A 21,759-nucleotide genomic window follows, 5' to 3' on the forward strand; every position below is an offset into this window, starting at 1 on the left:
AAAAATTTAGAAAAGCGTTACAATCTGTGCGAGCAGTTACGAAGATGGGCTCATACTTTAAATCAGGGAGGGACTTTATAAGGAAAAAATTAGCAAGACTGTGAATATACATTACAAAAATTTTCAAAGCAGCTATAGATGCAGGTTTAATCGTACATGATTGTGACATAAAAAGATGTGGCCTTACAAGCTCAAAAAAGAAATTTGGTGCCAGGAAGATTTCCTGTTTTAAAGCATCAACAAAGTGGATCAAAAGCGTCATTCAAAAGAGCACATCGCATCGTATCCAAGAAAAAATAAATAAAGTTTATCACGTCCAAAACCATTTAAGAAGAGGTAAATCATTAAAACAGCAGAAGCTGGAGGAATTCTGGTCAATAATGTAAAACAAAAAAAAATTAAAATTTATGAATTAGGCAAACGTATATAGTTCAGATCAAAAGTGGTTTTCAGTTGGAAATGCATTCCGGTCGAACTTAGCTGTTGAAGGAGAGAAGCAAGTAGAATGTCTTGTACAATCTGTTACTTCTACTACTCATAGTTACACAGTTCAACGAACTGTATCCGCTGATGGAAAGCTTTTATCCCCACTTTTTGTCTCTAAAAGAACCAAGTGGTAAATTTGGACCAATAGTTGAAACAACACTTTTAGACCTCATAATGCATATATTAGAAGCATCAAAATCAGGAAAAACTTACATCAGGTACGAATTATTCTATTTATTTTTTTTTCTGGTTTGCGCATAAGTTATTGTTGATACAAATAGTTCATATTTTTTAATTTTCAGATCATTTCAAAATTTGGTTGGAGAGGGTGTTTTTTCCAAATGTGGGCCCAAAATCTTTATTACTAATTGACTCATGGACTGGGCATTGTTCTCAAGTTGTACAAAGCGTTAAACCAACTAATAAAGATACTGAAGTAATGATCTTACCAAAAGGTACAACTGGGAAAATTCAACCGCTTGATGTTTTTGGATTCCGAGTATGGAAAAATTTTGTTCGATATTTTTCAGATCGTACAGTTTTGATGAATTCGGACATAAACTTGCATTTACGAAATAACATTATAAAATTACAATCACTTACACAAATCCAAGTGTAATCTCCTCGGTACAAAAATTCTATTCAAGTACTCGTGGTACAAAAGTGGCTACACAGAAGTAAAACCAGATGAGTTCGAAAAATCCTGTGGATTTTGCATTGCACGGATCATGCACTTCTGATTGTGAGGTTCCTGGTTGTCAAAATATAGCAATTATCTGCCGTGCATGGTGCAAAAAGTCGTTGTGTTTTCAACATTTTTTTCATGAACATCACGATTGCAAAACATATATTGAATATATCTGCATATGACAAAATGATGAATTTAAGTATTAAATTTCATAAACATCAGAAATATTAAATATTTTTGTAAAAAATCATTTGTAAATTATTTTTAAATTTAATTTGATTATAGTAAAGCATATATTGTAAAGCATTTTTCTTTTTTCTTTTTTTTCCAAAACAGATTCACATTACATGACATTTATAATATTTGATGTCCCCGATACACAAAAATAAAGTTTGGGATGAGAAGTAAACAAGTAAGTAAAATATTAAGATATAATATTATTATTATTTTCTAAATGCTAGAAATGTACGAACAAATTATTATTGATGAATCTCATATCGAAATTAATATAAAAACGATATTTTCTTGGTGGTCAATGTAGATATGCTTAAGGGATGTTCACCCCTAAACTTAATTTTTCGGAAAAACCCCGAAAAGACGTACTCTCTACTTTTTCCTCTTTCGATTGCCGTTGGTTTCATTGAAATCCATTGAATAAGTTTTTTTATAAAAGTTTTGTGATTTTCAACCCTCATAACTTTTGTTCTATCCATTGTTTTATTATAAAACCAAAAGCATTTTTCATGATTTTCCACCCTGAAAATTATGCAATTGGTCCCATTCGACTATTCAAACTGCAAGTATGCGAAACTTGAAAAACACCCCTTTGGAGGCTAAACTTTGAGGGGTAGTTTCACCCCCTAGAAATGTTTTTCCGCAGATAAAAAAAAATACGTGTCTCTTAGATTTCGACGGAGAATAACATATCTCAGTTTCATCAAAATCGGAGGGGGACACCGGAGAGAGTTTCCTTGTTAGTAATGATCCTCCGGGCCAACAGATCATGGCAATAATTTTGTTGCGAATATTTCGTTCACACGTTCGAAATTAAACGGACATGCAATTTCCTGGGAAGAAGGTTCAATAATTAAGACAATTTTTTCTTTATTCTTGATTAGTTTTACAGAATTAAACATTGATTAGGTTAAAATTAAATAGACGTACCATTTCTTGATTATTAGGATACATTATAGAGACAATTATTTTTTTTCCTAATTATTGTTATATAACTAATCATATTTAATATCGATACTCCCAGAAAAAAGGTCATTGCAATTTTTTTTCCCTCGAATAAAACGGTCAACCGTTGAAAAATAAACGGGCGTGCAATTCCTAGTTTGTTAGGTTGATTAATAAAGAAAACTATTTTTTTTCTTCTTTTTTATTATGTAATTAATGATTTTAAATAAAAATACCACTCGGTATCTGACGATTGCAATTTATTTGGCCGTAAATAGAACGGGCACCCGTTTGAAAATAAACAGACGTGCAATTTCTAGATTGTTCGGTTAATTAGGGAAGAAAATTATTTTTTTTTCTTCTTTATTATTCTATAATCAATCATTTTCAATAATCACCCCCCCCCCTCACAAGTTATCTGATCAATGCAATAATTTTAGCTGCGAATGGAACGGTCGCCCGTTTAAAAATAAACGGGCGTGCAATTCCTTTTGTATAAGATGAAATAATAAAAACTATTATTTTTTACTTAATAATTTTGATATAATTAATCACATTCAATACTAAAACCCCCAGCAAACAGTTTATTGCAATTATTCTACGCGAAAATACAACGGTCACCCGTCTAAAAATAAACGGGCGTGCAATTTCTTGTTTGTTAGATTGATTAATAAAGAAAATTATTCTTTTTCTTTTTTAATATTATGTAATTAATCATTTTAAATGATAATCCACCCAGGTACCTGATCATTGCAATTTTTTTGCCCGCGAATTGACCGGTCACCCGTTTAAAAATAAACGGGCGTGCGATTTCTTGTTTATTCGGTTGATTAAGAAAGAAATTATTCTTTTTCTTCTTTATTATTATGTAATTAATTATTTTAAATAAAAATACCCCCCGTTATCTGATCATTGCAATTACTTTTTGCGCGTAGAAAACGGTTACCTTCAGAAAACGGTTACGTTCAGAATTGAACGGGCGTGCAATTTCTAGTTTGTTCGGTTAAGGGGCACAACTAGTGTGAAATTTCGAAAAAATCGATTTTTTTTTTTCATATTTCGGTAGATTACACCTTTAAAAATAACATATTAAAATTTCAAATCGATATCTCATATAGTTTTTGAGTTATAACATTTTAAAGACCAGCCGCTCGGCAGCTAGAGAGTCCCATTAGCTACGAGACGTACCTGAGGTATTGTTCAGAGTCTACTGTCCCTTCCAGCCCCTATAACACGATTCCAGTTTCTATTGTTGGCTCTCAGGTATACTAAAATAAAGTAAAGAAAACTAATAAGAATTTAGGAGGAAAAAGTAAAACATCACAAAAGTTAACTGTAAATTTAATAAATAAACTCCAAAAATATTATGGTCTGGCAATTATGAGGAATCAAGATAATGTAGATGAAATGTATAAAGCAATCTGGGCAACATTTTATCATTTCTGTTCAACTGACAAAAACCCAAATCATAAAAATTGTCCAGAAGGCGCTGAAAGTTGGTGCGCTTATCGCCGCGCGGAAGCTGAAGGAATCACTAGTACATTTAAACACGATTACCTCCCACTGGATCCAGAAGTACAAAAAGCTATAAAACCTATTTATGAAGACTTATCTCGACATGAATTGCTTGATAGATGTAAAGGTAACAATACTCAAAACAACAATGAAAGCTACAACGGTTTACTTTGGCATCTTTTCACCAAGCATCTTCATAATGGCTTCAAAACTATTGAATTGTCAAATAATTTCGCAACTGCAATATTTAATGACGGTTATTCGTCAATTTTGAAGATGTTCAATCTAATGGGAGTGATAGTTGGACCTGCAGCAAGAGATTTTGCGGCTCTTAAGGACAACACGAGAATACGAATCGCTGATCATCGCCAAAGGGCTTCTTCAAAGAAGGTCGATCCTCTCGAAGAAAAGCTTCTTCAGCTGAACAAGCCCTTTTCGAAGAAGAGGAAGGTGAATTATATGGCCCTGGAATAGCAGATTAGCTGTAAGTATGATTTTAAACCACTTATAACAGTGAAAACGATCATTTTATCTTTAAACGCGTTTTTCTCGAAACAGCATTTTCCGAATTTGCTGCAGTGATTACTCAAAACAAATGATCCGATCACTATCGAATTTTTACATGTTCTATATATAGTTCTCCGTACAATGACCTATCGATTTTTTGATCTGATCAAAAATCGAATTTTGGCAGGCCAAAAACGACCAAAATTTTGGGTAAAATTCGTCTATTTTTTTTAAAACGCCGCCATATTGTCAATTTTGATTTTTATCGTAGGTCATTGTACAGACAATTTTATCTAGTTTAACGAGAATTTTTTTAGATTTCATCCACGGAGAAGGCCGGAATCACTGCAGCAGTGAAGGACCTTTTTTTTTTCGCGCCGTTGGAGATCGACGATAACTTAAAAAATATTTAATTTTTTTCTTCAAAAATTTCACTATAAATTCTTAAAACATGTATAAATATATTCTTAAAATTTTGAAATAATTGATAAAGTATTTTCTTTAGTAAAAATTCCCAAAAATCACCTTTTTTTTAGGCCGTTACACTAGTTGTGCCCCTTAATTAAGGAAAAGAATTATTCTTTTTCTTCTTTATTATTATATAATCAATCATTTTCAATAATAATCCTCCCAGTTAACTGATCATTGCAATTTTTTTGCCTGCGAATAGAACGACCACCCGTTTAAAATTAAACGGGCGTGCAATGTCTTATTTGTTGGGTTAATTAATGAAGAAAATTATTTTTCTTCTCATTATCATATAATTAATCATTTTTAATAATAATCTTCCCAATTATCTGATCAATGCAATATTTCATTAGCTGCGAATGAAACGGTCACCCGTTTGAAAATAAACGGGCGTGCAATTTCTTGTTTGAAAGGTTAATTATTCAAGGACATTATCCTTTTTCTTCTTTATTAGTATGTAATTAATCATTTTAAATAAGAATACCCCCCGTTATCTGATCATTGCAATTACTTTTTGCGCGTAGAAAACGGTTACCCGTTCAGAATTGAACGGGCGTGCAATTTCTAGTTTGTTCGGTTAATTAAGGAAATAAATTATTCTTTTTCTTCTTTATTATTATATAATTGATCATTTTCAATAATAATCCTCCCAGTTAACTGATCATTGCAATTTTTTTGCCTGCGAATAGAACGACCACCCGTTTCAAATTAAACGGGCGTGCATTGTCTTGTTTGTTGGGTTAATTAATGAAGAAAATTATTTTTCTTCTCATTATCATATAATTGATCATTTTTAATAATAATCTTCCCAATTATCTGATCATTGCAATCTTTCTGCCCGCGAACAGAACGGTCACCCGTTTAAATATAAACGGGCGTGCAATTTCTTGGTTGTTAGGTTAATTAATAAAGAAAATTATTTTTTTTCTTTTTCATTAATATATAATTAATCATTTTCAACAATTATCCCTCCTGTTATCTGATCGTTGCAATTATTTCAGCAGTGAATAGAACGGTCACCCGTTTGAAAATTAACGAGCCTGTAATTTCTTTTTTGTTATGTTAATCAATGAAGGATATTATATTTTTTCTTTATTATTATTGTATAATTGATCATTTTTAACCATAATCCCTCCAGTTATCTGATCATTGCAATTTTTTTGCCCGTCAATAGAACGGTCACCCGTTTAAAGATAAACGGGCGTGCAATTTCTAGTTTTTTAGGTTAATTTAAAAAAAAAAATTATTTTTGTTCTTCTGTATTATTATATAATGAATCATTTTCAATAATTATCCCCCCCAGTTATCTGATTATTGTAATTTTTTTGCCTGCGAATAGAACGACCACCCGTTTAAAATTAAAAGGGCGTGCAATATCTTGTTTGTTGGGTTAATTGATGAAGAAAATTATTTTTCTTCTCATTATCATATAATCAATCATTTTTAATAATAATCTTCCCAATTATCTGATCATTGCAATCTTTCTGCCCGCGAACAGAACGGTCACCCGTTTAAATATAAACGGGCGTGCAATTTCTTGTTTGTTTGATTTATCTATGGAGAAAATAATTTTTTTTCTTCTCTGTTATTGTATAATTAATCATTTCCAATAATAATCCCCCAATTTATCTGATCATTACAATTATTTTAGCTGCGAATGAAACGGTCACCTGTTTGAAAATAAACGGGCGTGCAATTTCTTGCTTAAAAGGTTAATTAATCAAGGACATTATCCTTTTTCTTCTTTATTAGTATGTAATTAATTATTTTAAATAAGAATACCCCCCGTTATCTGATCATTGCAATTACTTTTTGCGCGTAGAAAACGGTTACCCGTTTAGAATTGAACGGGCGTGCAATTTCTAGTTTGTTCAGTTTATTAAGGAAAAGAATTATTCTTTTTCTCCTTTATTATTATATAATCAATCATTATTAATAACAATCCTCCCAGTTAACTGATCATTGCAATTTTTTTGCCTGCGAATAGAACGACCACCCGTTTAAAATTAAACGGGCGTGCAATGTCTTGTTTGTTGGGTTAATTAATGAAGAAAATTATTTTTCTTCTCATTATCATATAATTAATCATTTTTAATAATAATCTTCCCAATTATCTGATCATTGCAATATTTCATTAGCTGCGAATGAAACGGTCACCCGTTTGAAAATAAACGGGCGTGCAATTTCTTGTTTGAAAGGTTAATTATTCAAGGACATTATCCTTTTTCTTCTTTATTAGTATGTAATTAATCATTTCAAATAAGAATACCCCCCTTTAGCTGATCAATGCAATTACTTTTTGCGCGTAGAAAACGGTTACCCGTTCAGAATTGAACAGGCGTGCAATTTCTAGTTTGTTCGGTTAATTAAGGAAATAAATTATTCTTTTTCTTCTTTATTATTATATAATTGATCATTTCCAATAATAATCCTCCCAGTTAACTGATCATTGCAATTTTTTTGCCTGCGAATAGAACGACCACCCGTTTCAAATTAAACGGGCGTGCATTGTCTTGTTTGTTGGGTTAATTAATGAAGAAAATTATTTTTCTTCTCATTATCATATAATTAATCATTTTTAATAATAATCTTCCCAATTATCTGATCATTGCAATCTTTCTGCCCGCGAACAGAACGGTCACCCGTTTAAATATAAACGGGCGTGCAATTTCTTGGTTGTTAGGTTAATTAATAAAGAAAATTATTTTTTTTCTTTTTCATTAATATATAATTTGTCATTTTCAACAATTATCCCTCCTGTTATCTGATCGTTGCAATTATTTCAGCAGTGAATAGAACGGTCACCCGTTTGAAAAATTAACGAGCCTGTAATTTCTTCTCTGTTATGTTGATCAATGAAGAAAATTATATTTTTCCTTTATTATTATTGTATAATTGATCATTTTCAACTATAATCCCTCCAGTTATCTGATCATTGCAATTTTTTTGCACGTTAATAGAACGGTCACCCGTTTGAAGAGAAACGGGCGTGCAATTTCGAGTTTTTTAGGTTAATTTAAAAAAAAATTATTTATGTTGTTCTGTCTTATTATATAGTGAATCATTTTCAATAATAATCCCCCCCAGCTATCTGATTATTGTAATTTTTTTTTCCCGCGAATAAAACGGTCAACCGTTTAAAAATAAACGGGCGTGCAATTTCTAGTTTGTTCGGGTAATTAAGGAAAGGAATTATTCTTTTTCTTCTTTATTATTATATAATCAATCATTTTCAATAATAATCCTCCCAGTTAACTGATCATTGCAATTTTTTTGCCTGCGAATAGAACGACCACCCGTTTGAAATTCAACGGGCGTGCAATGTCTTGTTTGTTGGGTTAATTAATGAAGAAAATTATTTTTCTTCTCATTATCATATAATTAATCATTTTTAATAATAATCTTCCCAATTATCTGATCATTGCAATATTTCATTAGCTGCGAATGAAACGGTCACCCGTTTGAAAATAAACGGGCGTGCAATTTCTTGTTTGAAAGGTTAATTATTCAAGGACATTATCCTTTTTCTTCTTTATTAGTATGTAATTAATCATTTCAAATAAGAATACCCCCCGTTATCTGATCATTGCAATTACTTTTTGCGCGTAGAAAACGGTTACCCGTTCAGAATTGAACAGGCGTGCAATTTCTAGTTTGTTCGGTTAATTAAGGAAATAAATTATTCTTTTTCTTCTTTATTATTATATAATTGATCATTTCCAATAATAATCCTCCCAGTTAACTGATCATTGCAATTTTTTTGCCTGCGAATAGAACGACCACCCGTTTCAAATTAAACGGGCGTGCATTGTCTTGTTTGTTGGGTTAATTAATGAAGAAAATTATTTTTCTTCTCATTATCATATAATTAATCATTTTTAATAATAATCTTCCCAATTATCTGATCATTGCAATCTTTCTGCCCGCGAACAGAACGGTCACCCGTTTAAATATAAACGGGCGTGCAATTTCTTGGTTGTTAGGTTAATTAATAAAGAAAATGATTTTTTTTCTTTTACATTAATATATAATTAATCATTTTCAACAATTATCCCTCCTGTTATCTGATCGTTGCAATTATTTCAGCAGTGAATAGAACGGTCACCCGTTTGAAAATTAACGAGCCTGTAATTTCTTCTTTGTTACGTTAATCAATGAAGGATATTATATTTTTTCTTTATTATTATTGTATAATTGATCATTTTTAACCATAATCCCTCCAGTTATCTGATCATTGCAATTTTTTTGCCTGTCAATAGAACGGTCACCCGTTTAAAGATAAACGGGCGTGCAATTTCTAGTTTTTTAGGTTAATTTAAAAAAAAAAATTATTTTTGTTTTTCTGTATTATTATATAATGAATCATTTTCAATAATTATCCCCCCCAGTTATCTGATTATTGTAATTTTTTTGCCTGCGAATAGAACGACCACCCGTTTAAAATTAAACGGGCGTGCAATGTCTTGTTTGTTGGGTTAATTGATGAAGAAAATTATTTTTCTTCTCATTATCATATAATTAATCATTTTTAATAATAATCTTCCCAATTATCTGATCATTGCAATCTTTCTGCCCGCGAACAGAACGGTCACCCGTTTAAATATAAACGGGCGTGCAATTTCTTGGTTGTTAGGTTAATTAATAAAGAAAATGATTTTTTTTCTTTTACATTAATATATAATTAATCATTTTCAACAATTATCCCTCCTGTTATCTGATCGTTGCAATTATTTCAGCAGTGAATAGAACGGTCACCCGTTTGAAAATTAACGAGCCTGTAATTTCTTCTTTGTTACGTTAATCAATGAAGGATATTATATTTTTTCTTTATTATTATTGTATAATTGATCATTTTTAACCATAATCCCTCCAGTTATCTGATCATTGCAATTTTTTTGCCTGTCAATAGAACGGTCACCCGTTTAAAGATAAACGGGCGTGCAATTTCTAGTTTTTTAGGTTAATTTAAAAAAAAAAATTATTTTTGTTTTTCTGTATTATTATATAATGAATCATTTTCAATAATTATCCCCCCCAGTTATCTGATTATTGTAATTTTTTTGCCTGCGAATAGAACGACCACCCGTTTAAAATTAAACGGGCGTGCAATGTCTTGTTTGTTGGGTTAATTGATGAAGAAAATTATTTTTCTTCTCATTATCATATAATCAATCATTTTTAATAATAATCTTCCCAATTATCTGATCATTGCAATCTTTCTGCCCGCGAACAGAACGGTCACCCGTTTAAATATAAACGGGCGTGCAATTTCTTGTTTGTTTGATTTATCTATGGAGAAAATAATTTTTTTTCTTCTCTGTTATTGTATAATTAATCATTTCCAATAATAATCCCCCAATTTATCTGAACATTACAATTATTTTAGCTGCGAATGAAACGGTCACCTGTTTGAAAATAAACGGGCGTGCAATTTCTTGTTTGAAAGGTTAATTAATCAAGGACATTATCCTTTTTCTTCTTTATTAGTATGTAATTAATTATTTTAAATAAGAATACCCCCCATTATCTGATCATTGCAATTACTTTTTGCGCGTAGAAAACGGTTACCCGTTCAGAATTGAACGGGCGTGCAATTTCTAGTTTGTTCAGTTTATTAAGGAAAAGAATTATTCTTTTTCTCCTTTATTATTATATAATCCATCATTATTAATAACAATCCTCCCAGTTAACTGATCATTGCAATTTTTTCGCCTGCGAATAGAACGACCACCCGTTTAAAATTAAACGGGCGTGCAATGTCTTGTTTGTTGGGTTAATTAATGAAGAAAATTATTTTTCTTCTCATTATCATATAATTAATCATTTTTAATAATAATCTTCCCAATTATCTGATCATTGCAATCTTTCTGCCCGCGAACAGAACGGTCACCCGTTTAAATATAAACGGGCCTGCAATTTGTTGTTTGTTGTTAATTAATAAAGAAAATTATTTTATTTCTTTTTTATTATTATTATGTTATTAATTTTTTTCAATAACCATCCCCACAGTTATCTGATAATTGCAATTTTTCGCACGTGAATAGAACGGTCAATCGTTTAAATATCAACAGGCGTCTATTTTCTTGTTTGTTAGGTTAATTAATGAAAAAAATTATTTTATTCCTTCTTTATTATCATTTAATTAATAATTTTTAATAATAATCTCTTTAGTTATCGGATTTTTGCAATTATTTTAGCAGCGAATAGAACAGTCACCCGTTCAAAATTAAACGGGCGTGCTATTTTTTGTTTAGTAATTCAAATAATTACGACAAATTATTTTTTTTAATTATTTTTATGTAATTAATCATATTTAATACTCATATCCCCAGCAAACCGATCATTGCTTTTATTTCCTCCGCGAACAACACGGTCACCCGTTTAAAAATAAACGGTTTAGCAATTCTTTTTGTGTAAAAGTTAATTAATTAAAAAAATGATTCTTTTCCTGTTTTATTATTATATAATTATTTATTTTCAATATTAATCCCCCCAATAATCGGATCATTGTAATTATTTTTTCTGCGGTCACCCGTTCAAAATAAAACGGGCTGACAATTAATGGTTATTACGTATAATTATTATTTAAATCATTTTTTCTTTATAATTTTCAATTTATAATTAGTTTTTTTTAGTACTTATTGCCTTAGCCAGCTGATTATTGTTATTATTATTATTTTCAACAATATCGAAATCACCCGTGCGAATTTTAACGGGTACGTTATTCTCTCGTTGCATCGCAAAGTCTTTTTATTAAATCTTACGGGTAGTATTTTACTCCGTATTCTCTTCTTTTTCTATTTTTTTGCCTCGCATTTAAATAGTTTGCGGCTCCTTTTTAATACTCTTATCGCCATCTATCGTTCACCCGCGCAACCTTATTACCCATCGTTTTGGATGGTAAATGATTTGTCGGGATTTTGGGCTTCGGGAAAAAATGCCTCACCCATACATACATAGTGACACCCTCGCGGGGATAGTCAGGGAAGCTTCCTGTGACCTTCAAACGTCGAGATCTGATGAAAACTCAATTTTTGCAAAACGGGGTAAAACCAATAACTTCCCGATTTTTGAAAATCTTTGATTTTCTTAGCGGGAAGTTAAAAAGAATTTATAAAATATAAATAATAAATAATTTTTTTATCTCAGGAATGTGGACAAGATAGGATCGTAATAACAAATTACATTATTATTTCTGCGACGTTTCGGTCATTTATTTGACCTTCCTCTTCCTATTGCATGGCCATGCAATTAACAATTTTTATAAGTGTCGTGTTGACTTTATTTCTGGAGTTTGTAATAATTAATAAATTTACCAGTTTTATTAATTCTGTAAAGATTTATATGACTAAGGCAACTGTGCAATGTAAGATAGTGATTGTTAGAATTCGTATTATGATGCCTGAGGAAGGTCAAATAAATGACCGAAACGTCGCAGAAATAATAATGTAATTTGTTATTACGATCCTATCTTGTCCACATTCCTGAGATAAAAAAATTAATTATGATAACTATGGACGATAATATTAACTATAATATAAATAATTTTGAAATAAAAAATTTGTTACATTTCCTATAGGATGTTTTGATCTGCTCTGCTCCTACCTAATATTAAAAGCATTACTTATTTTATTATTTAAATAAATGTGATGTTATAATGAGATTCGGTTAAATAAATAAATTAGGACTATTAAAATATATTGTAAAATCAATTTTTATATTATATTTATGATAAACTTATTTGATACGTTATGTACTTCATAGAATTGTTGTCACATAAAATAGCAGCTCAGCAGGCGGGAACTTCACGGCGCACCGATATCACCAAAGTTAAGCAGCATTGAACGTGGTTAATAGTTGGATGGGTGACTGCCGGTGTTACAGCCGTACAATTATATATAATTATTTTTTTTTATTTTAATTCTTTATAGAGAATTGCGTATGACTATCAAGAACTACATCCATAAAATTAAGCAAAATAATTAATTAAAAGGAACAATGGGCTTTCAGACCTGACCATGTCTGATCAAGCCTGATCAGGTCAATTCAAGCCTGATCAGGTCAATTCATGCCTGATCAGGCATGGTCATTTTTCAGGTCTGATCAGGCCTGAAAGCTTATGCCTGTTCATGTCTGATTAGGTCTGATCATTTTTTCCCGGGTCATCAAAATTAATTATGAATATAGCTAATTTATTAACAAAAATTTATGGATAACATTTGTAACTGTTATATTTACAACGACCATGCCTGTCTGGACTTGAAATTAATAATAATGTATTTTTTAAGGTCCATATACCATCTCTAACCACTAACCATTTCAGTAACGGTAATCCATTTTGGAATTCTTTTTTCTATTCTCATAAAGGCACTTAATTTTATCAGATTGTTATCTTCATCAAAAACTACCCCGTCTCAACAACCAGTTCCTGTGCCGGACGATAACCATTCGTGCGCGCACACGAATCATTCATGTGGACACTCAACTAGTTACTATGCTCGAGTTAAGGTGCAGCGCCACACCCTGTTTAAAATTTCCAATAGGATCCCATCAAAAGCGACAAAAGCCACTTAGAAACCCATAAATTTTATTGGTTTCTAAGTGGCTTTTGTCGCTTTTGATGGGATCTTATTGGAGCTTTTCAACAGGGCATTGATTACTCTTTAGAATCTGACTGAGTAATGTGCACACATTACTAAGTCATGTGCTAACTAAATTTTCGTCGATTTTTTTCTAGCACCGTACTGAGTCAGGTGCAAAACAGTATCCTTATTAAAAAAAAAAAAAAGATTTAAAACAATTCAAAATGACTCAAAGCGATTAAAAACGATTCAACTTGACAAATATATAGATATACATTTTGCATGAATTGAATCGTTTTAAATCTTTTTTTTTAATACGGGTAACCAGTCGAGTTCTAATCATTCCGTGTGCCTTTCTTATCTGCTTTTTTGTTGCGGCTATGAACTGACTTATGCTTTTCTGTACCGTATTCGCCCTCTTCCTTACCTCTTCTTAGGATCCTGGGACAGTGACATCGGAAAACCACAGGGAAAACCCACATTAGTATAGTCAGATCAGAACTAAATTTTTGGTAATCGATAAGAACTTCTTTCTTAATTATCGTAACGTTAGTTTCCTCTCTGAACGGTGATCTACGCGCTAATAAGCGCTGACTATAAACTTTTGAGGCTCTGCTCAATCTACCGCGTAGAACAAATTCAAATTTACATAAAATCTAATGATAATAGAACTCTTTCAAACTCTGTAAGCTGCGTTTTGATTGATTAAACTGTTCAAAAGTTGTAAAAAATTTACACACACACACATACACACACACACACACACGCGCGCGCAGTGAAACCGCTGTTGAAATAGTTAGAACTGCTTCCCAGGACCTTAAAACGTTGATATCTGATGATAATGAGAATTCGACTTTCGAAAATATTGATGAAACCAAAAAATTTCCAATTATTGAATATAATTGATTTTTGTAGTGGAAAGTTGAAAGTATTTATATTTTAAAATAATAACAAATTCATACAACGTATTAGGTACTGTATCATTTAATATTACAGTATGTATCTCATGACAAATTAATAATCGAAATAAAACCGTAGATCTATACAAATAATTATATTTTATATCATAAAACTCGTTCATAAAATAGAAGATAAGCTTGTTTCTTAAGAACGGTTGCTTCATCAATTTGTGATACCCTGAAAGAAGAAAATGTGTTAAAAATTGACAAAATTTTATTCTTGATGAGGTATTCGATACAAACAAATTTTAGATAAATATGCAATCAATTATAAAATGTGAATTAAATAATATAAAAAATAACCTTATTAAATAATTTATCATTGATACACGGAAAAAAAATTAAAATGAAAATTACAATAGTAACATCGTAATTCAGGTCTAGTCTTTCAAAAGTTTGGAAAATCCAAACGTGCCCGCCTCATAACGCTCATTTAATTTTTAACTTGTTTTCAAAGCTTGCTTGGAAAATTCAAAAATCAGGGAAAAACTAAATTTTATTTTTTTACGGAATTTTTCCACGAATCAATGATTATGATTTAGAATTTGAAGAATAGATATCCGTTATTTATTTTCGATTTTGTTCGCTTTCTTTTTGGGAATATTATCCAAAAAACAAAAGCAAATATTACTAATGAAGAAAAAGTGAAAAATTCTGAAAAATTTCTTACTTTTTGTATGCACTTTTGATTATTCTAAATGCTAGAAACGATAAATCTAATCTATTGACTTTTGAAAATATTTCCGAAAAAAATAATAACTAAAACAGAAAATGCATTACTGATATCTATTATTCAAATTCTTAGTCGTGGTCATTAATTTATAAAAAAAATTAGGACGACAGTTGACCCTGAAGGCCATTCCTGCAACTTCCCGCTCATTTTTTACTTAAGCGCTCAAAATTACACATTACGCTTTTGAGCTCTTTGAGCTCAAAAATATGATTTTTGTGTCATTTTGAGCTCTTCGAGCTCAAAACTCTAATAGCAGTTTAATAAAACACAATTTTTGGAATTTTCAAACGTCAATAACTTTTGAATGGATGAACCGATTTCGACCGGGCTGGCGGCAATCGACGTGGTTTTTTTATGTTAAGAGCTGAGTAGTTTTTGGATTCGATCGGTAGAGCCGTTTAAAAGTTATTGAAAAAAAAAACCACATTTCAAAAAATTTTTTTTTGTATTTTTTTTGAAATTTTTCAAAATCTACCGGTTCGAATCGGTCCAAAGTATATTCAAAATTTAAGCTTGGTCAAGCCCTTTCGAATGGCTCCAACCGCGAAGAGATCGGTCAAGCCGTTCAAAAGTTATAAGAGGGTCCAACACACACACACACACACACACACACACACACACACACACACACACACACACACACACACACACACACACACACAGACGTACGGACATCATCGTAAAAATAGTCAGGAAAGCTTCTTAGGGCTTCAAAACGTCGGGATCTGTTGAAACCTCGATTTTTGCAAAACGGGGTAAAACCAATAACTTCCCGATTTTTCGAAAATCATTGATTTTCTTAGCAAGAAATTCAAAAAATCCGATCCCCAAATTCCTTTATTTTCCCCGTCGAAAAAATTCCCGAAAATTACCTCTTTTTTTCGATCGTCACAGTGGTGTTCCCCCTTAAAACCACGAAAAAACAATAATCTACATCATAAGGTCACAAAAGGACGATTTTTCCGACAACGTCAATGTTACGATATGAGCCTAAGGTTCGTAGCGTGAATTTACGAAAACGGGGACTATAAGCTGTCTCATCAAAATCAGCAAATGTACAGTCGATTTACAAAAAAAAGTCATTCAAGTTACCGAATGTAGAATTAAAACTGCATAAATCGGCTGTCAAGTGCGTATTGGCAGAGTGCACATTATTTTTATTAATATACTGTAAATAAATATTTTAATACCTTGAATCAGATGCGTAAAACCATTGGCCAGGTAAAATGTGATCGTTTTTCTCTTTATCAATATTGATTTCATTGGTATCATTGCCATTTTCTTCATTTTCAGTTCTGGTAACGTCGTTTTTCAATAAAAATGACCATCTTGAGTCGTTTAGATCTAGTTTCTTGCGAGTCTACATTTAATATCATCAGATCATTATTAATTATTAATTACATAACTTGATAAGGACTTAATAAGGATTAAATTCGAATCCCAGTGATTGCAGAAATAATTTTTCGGCAATTCCTGAGATTTCCGTATATATACACCTATGATTTATTGACAGAAAAATTATTTGTCTACGCGCTAATTGTAAATTTTTTTTGTTTTTGATTGCTTAGTTAGTTAGCTTCAATTATAGTTGAAAAAGTGAATAAATGGATGCATACCATACCTTCACATAAGCTACATAATGTCCACCATGAATCGTTCCAGAATGTTCGATTAAACCATAAAGAGAATATAATTTCCGTTTTTCCTTGTTTTTACAAAATGGAGCCAAATCTAATTGCATTGGAAAAGAAACATGTTTATCAGTTTTATGATATCCATTGAATTTTTGTGATTGAAACCTTTTTAAATGAAGTATGAGAATTGCAGGTGATTGAGAAATTAAATATTGTTTCACACTAGGAGTATAAACACTTTTTGAGCCAGGGACTTTATCACTCCTTGTTTTATTCATTCTATCAGTGCATACTTTACATTGAACTTTGTTATTGTCATCTAACAATTCGACCGCAATGAATTGATTCAAGCAAGACTCTATTGAAATGTTGTTGCTTTGTGGTTCATAATGCGTAAATGCTGGAGACGTTAACTTATCTTGACTAATAGACATATTAGATAACTTTGTTGTCAAATCACCAGAGTTATTTGAAGCATTAATGCAAGGGACCCGTTCATGAGGTATATTTTGAGTTTCTAAATTTAAATGGTCGTCCTGATTTACAGCTTCAGAATGAGTTTCGTTAGACATATTTATTTTTTCTAATTCTAAACTTTTATTGCTATTAGGATTTATTTGTTTTTCAAAAATATCTTTATTTACATCTATTTTATTTTCAACATCGATTAATTTTTCAGTTTTAATCTCATCTACGTGATTTTCAGCATCGATTAGTTTTTCAGTTTTAGTCTCATCTACTTGATTTTCTACATCAAGTTTTTCTACATCAACTTTTAAATCAGGAACTTCGTTTCCATCTTCATCATCGTTACGTATTTTATTATTATTAAATTTTTTATTCGATCTTCGAATTAATTTCGCATTTCGTTTTTCTTTTTTCCATTGATGTTTACTTTTTCTATCACTAGGAAAATATTTATTACATGCTGCATCGAGTCTTTCAATTTTATGTTGTTTAGCATTAAAAGTTTGAGCTTTTTCAACAATGACAGGAAGACTGAGATCCATAAAATATTCACTACGTTGAGAAGAATTATTACACTCTGTACATTTGACGGTAGATTCCAAAACGCCTCGAAATAAAGATTCCACGCCCAATAAACGCGAGTTTGCTTGATTTTCATAAAATTTTGCAAAAGCTTTGTTTTCTACATCATTTTTTTGTTTTGTTTCATTATTCTCACGACCAATTTCTTTCAAAATAATCGATTGATACCTATAAAGATCTTCATTTCTAATTAATTCAAGTAAAAGTCGCAGTAATTCATGTGAATCGTGTTGACCACCATCTGTACAATGCGATATTTTTTTCCTGAGTATATTGAGTAGAAGAGATGGTCTATATATCTCATTACTAATAGGATTTCGTATATTAATCAACGTTTTATGAAATTCAGCCGTAAAATTACCGGAACTGTCTAAAGTTTTTTCAATTGGTGGTAAGATATGAGTTCTTACATCATTTTCATCACCGTTAAAAGCTACTTTTACTTCACCTCCTGGAAGAGAGAACTTATTTTTTGAATTAATTAAATCATTTAAGACTTCAACTAGATATGGTGTTTGAGCTAAGCATTGCAATACAGAATTGAAAAAACATGTATTTCCTAAATTACTCAACCCTTTAACAGGGAAATATTGAGAAGACTCTTCTTTCTTATTCTCAGTATGAGCAGTTGAACTATATTCTTTTGGTTTTTTTTCGTTTGATTTAGGCATAGCATTATTATGTGAAAACAATTTCGGTGTCAGTCCTTTTAGAAATTCTATTATTTCATGCAAATGTGTATTACTATTAATATCAATAGAAATTTTACATTCATAGCAGAAAATTTTCCAATCCAAAAGATCGGCTGTTAAATAATGCCAATCACTGTGCGGTCTACGATAATGTTCTTCAGCATGGTTTTTAACTAATTTACCACATGATTGATTACCACACTGCAGGCAAACCAACAGAGATGGCTTATTATTATCACTATTATTACTGCCATTGTTATTATTATTGTTGTTATTGCTATCATTAATATTGTCATTATTATTTATTTGAGTAGAATCTATGCGTAAATTATGACATAGTAAACACTTATCATTAATTCCATATTTTTTCAATATTCTACGGACGGTGGATAGATTAATAGATTTTGAGATATGCCGGCACTTGATTTCTAGAAAAAAAAAAAAAAAAAAAATATATAAGGTAAAAGCCCCAATAGATGATCAGCCTGTGCCATTGATCACTCCTTGTGATCACTCCCGCTATATTTGTGAATATAGATATACAAATACATGGAGTGATCATATACTGGTATGTGATCATCTATTGAGGCTTTTACCTTATATATAAGTCATATAGATACTGACAATTAGAACTCAAATAAAAAATATGCGTAAAGCTCACCTGAGTTGGAGCTGCTGCTTACAGTATCAGATGAATGTTGAACACAATTATTATTACCGTTTATATTCAATCGATTTTTTTTTTTCCCCATTATTATTACACTAAATATTAAAAAAATAATTTAACAAAAGAATATTTCTTCCAATTGTTGATTGACATTCACAACGTGCATTGAAAATATGAACAATTCGGAACTCATTAGTTGAACACAATTCAATTTTAAGGTTATATTTTGATCCTTTGATTCTGCGGCAATATTAATTTGACTTGAGAATAGCTCCCTCTTTCGAACGCGACATTTAACATATTTATGTGCATTCAATTGACTGTGCTTAGCGAAACTTAAATCCGAACAAAAACAGTTTCACTGTAAAAAAAAATCACGCCAAGTCTACGTTCAAGTTCATAAGACTATTAAGAAAAAAAAATTTTATTTCTTTACAAAAAGATATAAAATAAAAAATTAAAAAATCCAAGTAACCGATATGGTTGTATATGATTTTCGGAAATTAAAAAAAATTTTGTTGTAAATTTAAAAATTAAAAGAAACAATTTTAGAACGTATTTAGTGTGCGTGGTTACGAAAAATTTGACTTTTTATGAAATTCCTAAAATCTATCTACTAGGACTTTTAAAAAAAATTGAAGTACACAATGATGATCGTAAAGTTAGCCGACATCCGACAAATTAAAAACTTAGACAGCGATATCTCGATGGAAAAAAAAAGTGTTATGCTTCCATCTAGTGGATGTTATTTTTATTTTTGTCTTAAAATACTCGGTTTCAGCGCGGGAAAGGAATCATTTTAAATAAAAGAATTCTACTTAGACGTTATTTAATTTTGATCAAAATTATTTAGTTGGTTTCAATTTATTATTCAAGTTGACAAAATATTAAAAAGCTTCAAAATATAAAATTGAGGTTTACAATGACGTGATCTTAGCAATCTAAGCTCTCGGTGAGAAGTGTCGTTACATAGTTTTTCCGAAGAGCTTCAAACTCCGTTCTTCTCCCACCATAACTTCCATACATACATCCACTCTAAGGAATACATAAGCACACACATTTTCTACTACATATAAATGATCCTTATATACTAACATGTATTTTCTCTATATCTATATATATTTATTTCAGCCTATCGGCCTGAAAGTTAGACTTCACTAATATACACTTTTAGCAATACAGTCATTATGTTTATTTAACTATTTTTATTAATTTAACAGACCCTTTTAAAATCTATTTATAATAAAAATTAACTTATAATTAACTTGAAATTAAATTACAATAAAAATTATGATAAACTATAACATGAAAATATATATATTATATTGTTTATAATATGTTGGATTAATGTTTGAGTTTGACTAATTAATAACTTGAATTAAATATTATTTCTATTATTTTACAATCGGATTTTCTAATAAAATTATAAGTCAATTTAATTATTATCATGTATAAAAGAATAGACATTATCGTTTAATTATAAATTAAATACAAGATAATAATCATTAATTATTTTAACTTAATTTTGCTCAACTACAATATTATATAAAGTTAGATTTTAACAGCAAATGTTATTTAACAATCTTATTTTTGTTTAGTTACATATGGTTTTGTATTATTCTTTGTTACTTTAGAACAAGGGTCTATTGAATTTCACACGTGTCTTTCACGACTTTTCCTCATAGGGTTTTAAGTTCCATGTGGCGAGAAATAGTCCTTGAATTATTCAAGTACTTTTTATGGGTTCTGAGAATTCGGTTACAATGTCCTTTTGTACCGAAATATGTTTTTTTATTTTATTTTATTTTGTAAATAAAACAGAGTTAACCAAGAGATGTTTATTACAACTGGTAAGAGTAAAAGCATTAAATAAATGATTTGAATATTTACTTCGAATATAAATATAACTAATTTTAATCATTTAATATTTATTAATTTGAATATTTCATTTGAATTCGCGCTCTCATAATAGATAGCGCTCTAATAACAGGTAGCGTCACCTGCTGGATGCACTAGGTGCATTACAAAAGTTATCATAAATTACCCAAGTTGAAATGGCGCGGAATTCAAATCTCTACACGTGAATTTTTTTGTTTTTTGTAAAGCGATCAATCTCAAACCGTACCCTGATAGCCAGCGCTTTCTCAGTAAGTGTTGACTTCCAGCAGTTACGGTTAATTTATACATCAAGTTGGCGGTAATTCTTCACTCAACAACAGTTGTAAGCAAATTGACGGAAATCTACGGCCGCAACTTGAATACAAGTTAACAATCAAACTTGTAGTTAAATTTCCTTTCAACTTTACTACAATTTGATGGAAATACTGGTACAGTAAGTTTTGACGTCTATTTGCAGAGTAATTTATAGGTAACTAATAGGGGGTCCGGGACATTTTGCAGAACTGGATATGAGATTTCGTATGTTAAGGTTGGTCAAGTGGTTGTACTAAACATTGTCGTGTCGTGCCACCTGGTTGCGACAAGGCTCATCATAGAAATTGTGAATAAAACAGATTTCCTAAATAAATGTAACAAAAATCCAATAGATGGCCGATACATGTGCATTTACAACTTTAACCGGATTCTCGTAGCATTAGAG

General features: G+C 30.8%; 2 protein-coding genes across 2 annotated transcripts in view; both read right to left on the reverse strand.

Moving 5' to 3' along the window:
- The window catches only part of LOC123258918 (suppressor of Mek1-like), a 106,854-nt gene that overhangs the window by 7,117 nt on the left and 77,978 nt on the right, over positions 1-21,759 (reverse strand). The window lies entirely within an intron of this gene.
- LOC123259680 (ubiquitin carboxyl-terminal hydrolase 45) lies at positions 14,388-19,443 on the reverse strand. Its single transcript, XM_044720312.1, has 4 exons — positions 19,155-19,443; positions 16,739-18,921; positions 16,308-16,477; positions 14,388-14,562 (listed from the first exon to the last, which is right to left on the reverse strand). The coding sequence occupies exons 1-4, from the start codon at positions 19,243-19,245 to the stop codon at positions 14,490-14,492; spliced, it is 2,517 nt and encodes an 838-aa protein (XP_044576247.1). The 5' UTR covers positions 19,246-19,443; the 3' UTR covers positions 14,388-14,489.

This window comes from Cotesia glomerata, linkage group LG2, assembly GCF_020080835.1.
Source record: "Cotesia glomerata isolate CgM1 linkage group LG2, MPM_Cglom_v2.3, whole genome shotgun sequence".
In the NCBI taxonomy this organism is placed as follows: domain Eukaryota; kingdom Metazoa; phylum Arthropoda; class Insecta; order Hymenoptera; family Braconidae; genus Cotesia; species Cotesia glomerata.

Coding starts and splice junctions, on each gene's coding strand:
- LOC123259680 (XM_044720312.1), bottom strand. CDS start 19,245: ATGGGGAAAAAAAAAAATCGATTGAATATAAACGGTAATAATAATTGT. Junction 16,478..16,738: donor ATTATGTAGCTTATGTGAAG/GTATGGTATGCA, acceptor TATTAAATGTAG/ACTCGCAAGAAACTAGATCT. Junction 14,563..16,307: donor TTTTACGCATCTGATTCAAG/GTATTAAAATAT, acceptor TTCTTCTTTCAG/GGTATCACAAATTGATGAAG.